Source organism: Hippoglossus stenolepis, chromosome 23 (assembly GCF_022539355.2).
Source record: "Hippoglossus stenolepis isolate QCI-W04-F060 chromosome 23, HSTE1.2, whole genome shotgun sequence".
Taxonomy (NCBI): domain Eukaryota; kingdom Metazoa; phylum Chordata; class Actinopteri; order Pleuronectiformes; family Pleuronectidae; genus Hippoglossus; species Hippoglossus stenolepis.
In genome coordinates this window covers 3,301,551-3,312,156 of record NC_061505.1, presented here as the reverse complement: position 1 = coordinate 3,312,156, position 10,606 = coordinate 3,301,551, and the positions used below count along the sequence as shown (strand labels likewise).

The 10,606-nt window shown below is 38.6% G+C and overlaps 1 protein-coding gene across 5 annotated transcripts; it reads left to right on the top strand.

Annotated features, from left to right (window-relative positions):
- The first annotated feature begins 49 nt into the window (after positions 1-49).
- LOC118102927 lies at positions 50-10,107 on the top strand. Of its 5 annotated transcripts, XR_007032382.1 has the most exons (4): positions 3,058-3,233; positions 3,987-4,039; positions 4,124-4,480; positions 4,579-5,885. XR_007032382.1 is itself a non-coding variant. In XM_047338830.1 (3 exons), exons 1-3 carry the CDS (start codon positions 149-151, stop codon positions 4,998-5,000), a joined length of 870 nt encoding a protein of 289 aa, XP_047194786.1. In that variant the 5' UTR covers positions 50-148; the 3' UTR covers positions 5,001-5,885. The 5 variants fall into 5 exon arrangements, 4 of the variants coding, with proteins under 4 accessions (XP_047194786.1, XP_047194787.1, XP_047194788.1 ...); XM_047338830.1 differs by lacking the exons at positions 3,058-3,233; positions 3,987-4,039 and adding an exon at positions 50-239; XM_047338831.1 differs by lacking the exons at positions 3,058-3,233; positions 3,987-4,039; positions 4,124-4,480 and adding exons at positions 53-239; positions 327-680.
- The last annotated feature ends 499 nt before the right edge of the window (positions 10,108-10,606 follow it).

Genomic DNA, 10,606 nt, shown 5'->3' with positions numbered 1-10,606 from the left:
TACTGTTTCACTAACCAAACTGTTAACCAGTGACTCTGCCTTTTATTGTCCTCTCCCTTGTCCCCTGAGTTCTATACAGAAGGTTCCCTACCCCTGTATTTCACATTATACCACAGTTTGTATATCGGTTGGTTGGTTAACTGAGCTCATGAGTTTATTAGTCTTCACCTCTGTGTCCTCTCACAGAGATAAGATGATCCTGATCCTGCAGCTCATCACCACGATCTCCTGTGTCTGTGGTAAGTTCTCACCTTCACTTCATCGTCCATAAACTAAAATAATCAGAAAGTTCAGGTCCTCACTTTCCCTCTTTGTCTCCTCAACAGGAAAAAATGTTGTGAAAGTGACACAGACCGACTATCAGGCTGAGGAGAACGACAGCGTCACTCTGGAATGGACGTTCACAACCAGAAGTGACAAATCCCCCAACTTACTTATGATCTTGTGTAAACTGGTAACAGACCACAGAGTCTCTGTCGTGTATCGACTACATGACGGTGTTGAGGTCCCGGAGGATGAACAGTTTTCAGGACGAGTCCAGTGTGACAGAGACGTCCTCAGAGAAGGACGACTCAGACTTCATGTGTCCAGACTCAGGACTGAAGACTCAGGCCAGTACAAGTGTGTAGTGTCGACAAAATATGGCCAGAGTGCAGACAAATGCTGGCTTTATGTCACTGGTAAGTGGATTCAGTAGAGTTCAGTATTTGGTAAGATTGTCATTCATGAGCACAGGAAAATATACTGCAACTGAAAACAGATAATTAGGTTCAAGCCTGAATTGACCACATTTTAATTTTGCACTTTCTTTCCTTTACAGCCACTGTTGCTCAGGAACATACGACCACAACTGTGAACCCAGAGCCACTGAGTCAGGAAAGGCTCTACATCTTACTAGGTGCACTAATAATGACAGCAGTAATCATACTAGTAATAATATTATGGGTGGCAGCAGCAGCAGCAGGATGGACAGTAGCTAATGTAGTGATAAGAGTAAAATTAGTGATAGCAGCAGTAGTGATAGTAGTAATATATTCAATAGTAACAGCGACTGCACCAGAGGAGCAGTATTAGGATTGTTGTTGGGAGGATCGATAATATTATCAGTGTTTGCAGCTCTGTCAGCTCCCTGGGTCGTCATCTACTCTGGCTTCAGTCAATCAAATTCAGAGAGTGGAGTAACAGCAGCAGCTACAGAAGGTCGTCACAAAATGAACTCTGACTAAATATAATAATTTTAGATTTTTTTCAATGTGGCCGATGTTTTTTCTTCTCTCTCGAAGATTAAAAAAAACATTTAGACCATCATGTGTTTTGGTGATGTTCCCTCAGGGTCGATGCACTTATTGTAAGTAGCTTTGGATAAAAGCATCAGCTAAATGTAATGTAATGTAATATAATGTAAATACATGAGCTGAGCTTGCATAAAACTACTTTTTACCTTTTGTGAATATTAAGAATACAAACCCTGGACTTTAACAACATTTTACAGAGTGTATATGTATGTATGTAACCAGCTTGTATAACCAGGAAAATTTTATTTATTCAAAATGAAATGCACTGGAGCCAAAACCTAACACATTCCAGTCAAAGAAAGTAAATTTTGCCTAAAGTGACTTTCCTTGTTATTTTATTTAAATGTGAGCCTGCAGATAAAATATTTCCTGTGTGTGGTGAGTTATTTAATATTTATTTTTTTCCAGCTGGGAAAAAAACAAACTATTGTATTACTTCAAAGTGTCCACTAGATGTCAGCATTTACCTCCATATTGATGTGATTTTTATGACCATCCTCAGAGAATGAGATCAGATTCAAACAACTTGATAACTCTCCTCCTATGTCCTCGTCCTGCAAGGCCCAACAGTCTGGACTTAAAGGCAGATACAGGATATTTTTTATATTTAAGCAGAAGAAGTCTGTAATAAACATGGAGGCCACAGACGTGAGCGTTTACGGTCATTTCAATAACAAGTCAATTCAAAGTGCTGTTACATAACATATGAAAGACACCATGAGAAACTGTAAAGGCAACATGAGCTCATACAAGAACAGAAGCATTTAAAAAGGACATTAAAAGAGTTGAATAGAGAGTTGAAGAATGTAAAAGTAAGAGAAGAGAAAAATGCTACGAGAGAAGTTGAATTGTTGTTTGGGTTTCGTCTCTTTGGAGTTCAGAGTTTTCCTAAAGCAGAATTCTGTTTCTGGGTTTGCTCTTTGTAACTTCTACAGTTTCCTTGATCAGATGGATCCGATCGAAATGTTCAAATATGAGACGAGCAAAGTCAATTCAATAAGAAACACATTAAGAATTCAAGAAGTGACACAGATTTCTTTGGTCTTCAGCGTTTGTCTTCAATGAAAAACACAAACTAAGGATTAACACAATGACAGAAAAGAGTATAAATATACACACCTTATTTTGTGACGCGGTTCAAAGTTGAAACTGGTTAAGAGTATTTCCACTGCTTCATGAATCAGCAACAAGAATATACTGTATATCTAGAATTTAAGCTGTGGGGTAAGAACTGAGTGGAGCTTCAGACAGAAAACAATTTGTTCATTTGACCACATATACAGACAGATAAATAGACTATGAAGTTTTTTTTTTTAAATGTTTTTTTTCACAGTTTCGAACCTTAAATTAATAATTTATTATCTTTTTACAATGATTTACCTTAACTGATCCTGATGAACATGAGGCAAAATAAGAAAATCAGTTTTTTAAACAATCTGTTTATCGAGTTTTCAACATAATACAAGAGTACACATAACGTAACATAATAAAAATATATACAAAATAATTTTCATTTAAACACATGCCTACTTACATCAAAACATAATGGACAACCTAAGTGAAACCAATTGAATATAATAATTTAACCACACATACACAAGAGGATGGAAAAAAATACCCCCGCAAAACATACACACACAGAGTGTGTTTTCTAAATGTGTGTGTATAATACACACACAGAGTGGCTCGTGAAAACGAGCCTATCAGTGAGCAAGCGTCTTCCGGCCGGTGCTGACTCCTCCTAGTCCTGGCTAACTTATAAATGGGCAAAGAGAAGTGGACGTGATTCGAGGAACGACTCACAACTCAGCTCAACGTGCATCTTTTTGCACTTGTCATCGGTCTCATGGCTCAGCCCTGATTGTTGCACAGGAGAACACGCGCTGCCACTGCGCGTCTGAGACAGAGGGACGAACAACTTCAACGCCGGTGAACGGGGTTTGTAGCAGAGTGCACTTTATTTGATGTATTTCTCTACGTCTTTCGTGTGTGTGTGTGTGTGGGGGGGGTTTTGTGGTTTTGGTTTTGTGGGTGGGTGTGGTTGTGTGTGTGTGGTTTTGCAAACATGCCTCATAGAAAGAGGAAGTTCCCCTCAACAGCAAATTGTGGCTTTAAGTTGCAGCCTGGTTCAAAAAACGGTTTTAGTCTCAATCACTAAGTTCTTCCTTCACGACAACTGTGGGGGGGCGATTTGTTTCTAACTCACTAGTTTAAATTATATAGATGTTTGAAATTATGAATAATTATCACTTGATGGACAGGTGATGTCACCGTTAGCTTGTCGCTCCTAGCCTGTTGCCTGCTCGGCTTCACCTGAGCTAACAGGCTAATCCCCTCAGTGAACACGACCTGAGTCTGGAGAAGTTTAACTCACATACTCTTTACTAAAGTGATGTGAAAACTCAGACTGAGGTCTGTTCATCAGACGTGTAGAAAACTGTAAATTAACACAATTACATATTAAGAATTTCTCCGAGCTGCGAAGCGAACGTACAATTTAGTTTTTACTGTTTCACTAACCAAACTGTTAACCAGTGACTCTGCCTTTTATTGTCCTCTCCCTTGTCCCCTGAGTTCTATACAGAAGGTTCCCTACCCCTGTATTTCACATTATACCACAGTTTGTATATCGGTTGGTTGGTTAACTGAGCTCATGAGTTTATTAGTCTCCACCTCTGTGTCCTCTCACAGAGATAAGATGATCCTGATCCTGCTGCTCATCACCACGATCTCCTGTGTCTGTGGTAAGTTCTCACCTTCACTTCATCGTCCATAAACTAAAATGATCAGAAAGTTCAGGTCCTCACTTTCCCTCTTTGTCTCCTCAGCAGGAACATTTTTTGTGAAAGTGACACAGACCGACTATCAGGCTGAGGAGAACGACAGCGTCACTCTGGAATGGACGTTCACAACCAGAAGTGACAAATCCCCCAACTTACTTATGATCTTGTGTAAACTGGTAACAGACCACAGAGTCTCTGTCGTGTATCGACTACATGACGGTGTTGAGGTCCCGGAGGATGAACAGTTTTCAGGACGAGTCCAGTGTGACAGAGACGTCCTCAGAGAAGGACGACTCAGACTTCATGTGTCCAGACTGAGGACTGAAGACTCAGGCCGGTACAAATGTGTAGTGTCGACAAAATATGGCCAGAGTGCAGACAAATGCCGACTCAATGTCACTGGTAAGTGGATTCAGTAGAGTTCAGTATTTGATAAGGTAGTAATTAGGTTCAAGCCTGAATTGACCACATTTTAATTTTGCACTTTCTTTCCTTTACAGCCACTGTTGCTCAGGAACATACGACCACAACTGTGAACCCAGAGCCACTGGATCAGGAAAGGTTCTACATCTTTCTAGGTGCACTAATAATGACAGCAGTAATCATAATAGTAATAACAGTAGGGAAGGCAGCAGCAGGAAGGAAAGTAGCTAATGTAGTGATAAGAGTAATAGTAGTGATAGTAGTGGTAGTAGTAATATATTCAATAGCAGTAGTAACAGCGACTGCACCAGCAGTGGCAGTATTAGGATTGTTGTTGGGAGGATCGATAATATTATCAGTGTTTGCAGCTCTGTCAGCTCCCTGGGTCCTCATCTACTCTGGCTTCAGTCACTCAAATTCAGAGAGTGGGCCTGACAGCATCAGCAGCTACAGAAGGTCGTCACAAAATGACAACTCTTACTATATACAATATTTTTGATATTTTCAATGTGGCCGATGTTTTTTCTTCTCTCTCGAAGATTAAAAAAAACATTTAGACCAACATGTGTTTTGGTGATTTGCAAACAAATCTACAAAAGCACTGGTGGTTGATCTAATATCTGAACAGACAAACATTTGACAGAATTCTAAGGACATTTACGTCAGTGTAACAGGTCTCAGGTTGAGATTCCATAAGCAGATCAGATTTCCTGTATAAGAAAGAATGAGACAGACGGCAGGAGCTTCTGTCCAGTGTCTGATTCTTTATTCATTCAAATCTTATCTTACCAATACAAATATCCAAATACACTAAATATATATCGACTCTTTCAAACAGGTCAAATAAAACACACATTCTCAACTTCTCTGTTCATTCAGAGTTATTCTCAGTGTTCACAGCTATTGACCAATAAGCGTTACTTGGGAATATTTCCCTTTTTTAAAGCTTATATATTGCAAATAAATCTGTTTAATACTGAAAAAAACCACTTTAGTTTAAACTAAAAGATGATGTAACATTTAAATGGCACTTTCTTATGGCACTTTGTAGTTTGGGTTTCTTGAAGAAAATTGTACTTTCTTGATTCTTGTTGTTCTGGGTTTGTTCCCTCAGGGTCGATGCACTTATTGTAAGTAGCTTTGGATAAAAGCATCAGCTAAATGTAATGAAATGTAAATACATGAGCTGAGCTTGCAAGAAACTAGTTTTTACCTATTGTGAATATTAAGAATACAAACCCTGGACTTTAACAACATTTTACAGAGTGTATATGTATTTATGTAACCAGCTTGTATAACCAGAAAAATTGAATTTATTCAAAATGAAATGCACTGGAGCCAAAACCTAACACATTCCAGTCAAATAAAGTAAATTTTGCCTAAAGTGACTTTCCTTGTTATGTTATTTAAATGTGAGCCTGCAGATCAAATATTTCCTGTGTGTGGTGAGTTATTTCAAATATTTGTTTCCATCTGGGAAGAAAACTCAAACTATTGTATGACTTCAAAGTGTCCACTAGATGTCAGCATTTACCTCCATATTGATGTTAGTTTTATGATCATCCTCAGAGAATGAGATCAGATTCAAACAACTTGATAACTCTCCTCCTATGTCCTCGTCCTGCAAGGCCCAACAGTCTGGACTAAAGGCAGATACAGGATATTTTTTATTTAAGCAGAAGAAGTCTGTAATAAACATGGAGGCCACAGAGTGAGCGTTTACAGTCATTTCAATAACAAGTCAATTCAAAGTGCTGTTACATAAAATATAAAAGACACCGTGAGAAACTGTAAAGGCAACATGAGCTCATACAAGAACAGAAGCATTTAAAAAGGACATTAAAAGATTTGAATAGAGAGTTGAAGAATGTAAAAGTAAGAGAAGAGGAAAATGCTACGAGAGAAGTTGAATTGTTGTTTGGGTTTCGTCTCTTTGGAGTTCAGAGTTTTCCTGAAGCAGAATTCTGTTTCTGGGTTTGCTCTTTGTAACTTCTACAGTTTCCTTGATCAGATGGATCCGATCGAAATGTTCAAATATGAGACGAGCAAAGTCAAAGTCAATTCAATAAGAAACACATTAAGAATTCAAGAAGTGACACAGATTTCTTTGGTCTTCAGCGTTTGTCTTCAATGAAAAACACAAACTAAGGATTAACACAATGACAGAAAAGAGTATAAATATACACACCTTACTTTGTGACGCGGTTCAAAGTGAAACTGGTTAAGAGTATTTCCACTGCTTCATGAATCAGCAACAAGAGAACTGAACCATGAGCAACAGGAATATATATCTATAATTAGATTTAAGCTGTGGGGTAAGAACTGAGTGGAGCATCAGACAGAAAACAATTTGTTCATCTGACCACATATACAGACAGATAAATAGACTATGAAGTTTTTTTTTTTAAATGTTTTTTTTCACAGTTTCGAACCTTAAATTAATAATTTATTATCTTTTTACAATGATTTACCTTAACTGATCCTGATGAACATGAGGCAAAATAAGAAAATCAGTTTTTTAAACAATCTGTTTATTGAGTTTTCAACATAATACAAGAGTACACATAACGTAACATAATAAAAATATATGCAAAATAATTTTCATTTAAACACATGCCTACTTACATCAAAACATAATGGACAACCTAAGTGAAACCAGTTGAACATAATAATTTAACCACACATACACAACAGGATGGAAAAAAATACCCCCGCAAAACATACACACACGGATTGGCTCGTTTTCACGAGCCAATCCGTGTCTGTACCGATACTCCTCCTAGTCCTGGCTAACTTATAAATGGGCAAAGAGAAGTGGACGTGATTCGAGGAACGACTCACAACTCAGCTCAACGTGCATCTTTTGCACTTGTCATCGGTCTCATGGCTCAGCCCTGATTGTTGCACAGAGAACGCGCTGCCACTGCGCGTCTGAGACAGAGGGACGAACAACTTCAACGCCGGTGAACGGGGTTTGTAGCAGAGTGCACTTTATTTGATGTATTTCTCTACGTCTTTCGTGTGTGTGTGTGTGTGTGTGTGTGTGTGTGCGTGTGCAAACATGCCTCATAGAAAGAGGAAGTTCCCCTCAACAGCAAATTGTGGCTTTAAGTTGCAGCCTGGTTCAAAAACGGTTTTAGTCTCAATCACTAAGTTCTTCCTTCACGACAACTGTGGGGGATTTGTTTCTAACTCACTAGTTTAAATTATATAGATGTTTGAAATTATGAATAATTATCACTTGATGGACAGGTGATGTCACCGTTAGCTTGTCGCTCTAGCCTGTTGCCTGCTCGGCTTCACCTGAGCTAACAGGCTAATCCCTCAGTGAACACGACCTGAGTCTGGAGAAGTTTAACTCACATACTCTTTACTAAAGTGATGTGAAAACTCAGACTGAGGTCGTAATCAGACGTGTAGAAAACTGTAAATTAACACAATTACATATTAAGAATTTCTCCGAGCTGTGTGAGCATATAATTTAGTTTTTACTGTTTCACTAACCAAACTGTTAATCAGTGACTCTGCCTTTTATTGTCCTCTCCCTTGTCCCCTGAGTTCTATACAGAAGGTTCCCTACCCCTGTATTTCACATTATACCACAGTTTGTATATCGGTTGGTTGGTTAACTGAGCTCATGAGTTTATTAGTCTCACCTCTGTGTCCTCTCACAGAGATAAGATGATCCTGATCCTGCTGCTCATCACCACGATCTCCTGTGTCTGTGGTAAGTTCTCACCTTCACTTCATCGTCCATAAACTAAAATGATCAGAAAGTTCAGGTCCTCACTTTCCCTCTTTGTCTCCTCAGCAGGAACATTTTTGTGAAAGTGACACAGACCGACTATCAGGCTGAGAAGCGACAGCGTCACTCTGGAATGGACGTTCACAACCAGAAGTGACAAATCCCCAACTTACTTATGATCTTGTGTAAACTGGTAAAGACCACGAGTCTCTGTCGTGTATCAACTACATGACGGTGTTGAGGTCCCGGAGTCTCAGGATGAACAGTTTTCAGGACGAGTCCAGTGTGACAGAGACAGAGGCGTCCTCAGAGAAGGACGACTCAGACTTCATGTGTTCAGACTCAGGACTAATGACTCAGGCCAGTACAAGTGTGTAGTGTCGACAAGATATGGCCTGAGTGCAGACAAATGCTGGCTCAATGTCACTGGTAAGTGGATTCAGTAGAGTTCAGTATTTGGTAAGATTGTCATTCATGAGCACAGGAAAATATACTGCAACTGAAAACAGATAATTAGGTTCAAGCCTGAATTGACCACATTTTAATTTTGCACTTTCTTTCCTTTACAGCCACTGTTGCTCAGGAACAACATACGACCCCAAATGTGAGCCCAGAGCCACTGAGTCAGGAAAGGTTCTACAACTTACTATGTGCACTAATAATGACAGCAGTAATCATACTAGTAATAATATTATGGGTGGCAGCAGCAGCAGCAGGATGGACAGTAGCTAATGTAGTGATAAGAGTAATAGTAGTGATAGCAGTAGTAGTATATTCAATAGCAGTAGCAACAGTGACTGCACCAGCAATGGCAGTATTAGTATTGGCACTGGGAGGATTGACATTATTAGCAGTGTTTGTAGCTCTGTTAATTTACTGTATGTGCCGCTGCTGGGTCAGGGGGCAGGAGCGACAGCAGCAGCAGCTACACAAGGTCGTCACAATTGAGAACTCTGACTAAATACAATATTTTTGATATTTTCAATGTGGCCGATGTTTTTTCTTTTCTCTCGAAGATTAAAAAAAACATTTAGACCAACATGTGTTTTGGTGATTTGCAAACAAATCTACAAAAACACTGGTGGTTGATCTAATATCTGAACGGACAAACATTTGACAGAATTCTAAGGACATTTACGTCAGTGTTACAGGTCTCAGGTTGAGATTCCATAAGCAGATCAGATTTCCTGTATAAGAAAGAATGAGACAGACGGCAGGAGCTTCTGTCCAGTGTCTGATTCTTTATTCATTCAAATCTTATCTTACCAATACAAATATCCAAATACACTAAATATATATCGACTCTTTCAAACAGGTCAAATAAAACACACATTCTCAACTTCTCTGTTCATTCAGAGTTATTCTCAGTGTTCACAGCTATTGACCAATAAGCGTTACTTGGGAATATTTCCCTTTTTTAAAGCTTATATATTGCAAATAAATCTGTTTAATACTGAAAAAAACCACTTTAGTTTAAACTAAAAGATGATGTAACATTTAAATGGCACTTTCTTATGGCACTTTGTAGTTTGGGTTTCTTGAAGAAAATTGTACTTTCTTGATTCTTGTTGTTCTGGGTTTGTTCCCTCAGGGTCGATGCACTTATTGTAAGTAGCTTTGGATAAAAGCATCAGCTAAATGTAATGAAATGTAAATACATGAGCTGAGCTTGCAAAAAACTACTTTTTACCTTTTGTGAATATTAAGAATACAAACCCTGGACTTTAACAATATTTTACAGAGTGTATATGTATGTATGTAACCAGCTTGTATTACCAGAGAAATTGAATTTATTCAAAATGAAATGCACTGGAGCCAAAACCTAACACATTCCAGTCAAATAAAGTAAATTTTGCCTAAAGTGACTTTCCTTGTTATTTTATTTAAATGTGAGCCTGCAGATAAAATATTTCCTGTGTGTGGTGAGTTATTTAATATTTATTTTTTTCCATTTGGGAAAAAAACTCAAACTATTGTATGACTTCAAAGTGTCCACTAGATGTCAGCATTTACCTCCATATTGATGTTAGTTTTATGATCATCCTCAGAGAATGAGATCAGATTCAAACAACTTGATAACTCTCCTCCTATGTCCTCGTCCTGCAAGGCCCAACAGTCTGGACTAAAAGGCAGATACAGGATATTTTTTATATTTAAGCAGAAGAAGTCTGTAATAAACATGGAGGCCACAGATGTGAGCGTTTACAGTTACATTTTCCTCTTGATGTGCTTTTGGAACACAGACTCATGACCGTTGATGTAGCGTCGCATTGAATCCAGGTTCAGGTCTCATCTCTGTTCAGACTGAGGTTGAATATCTCAAAGTCTGATCTGTACCTGATGTAGAACCACATTTTTCC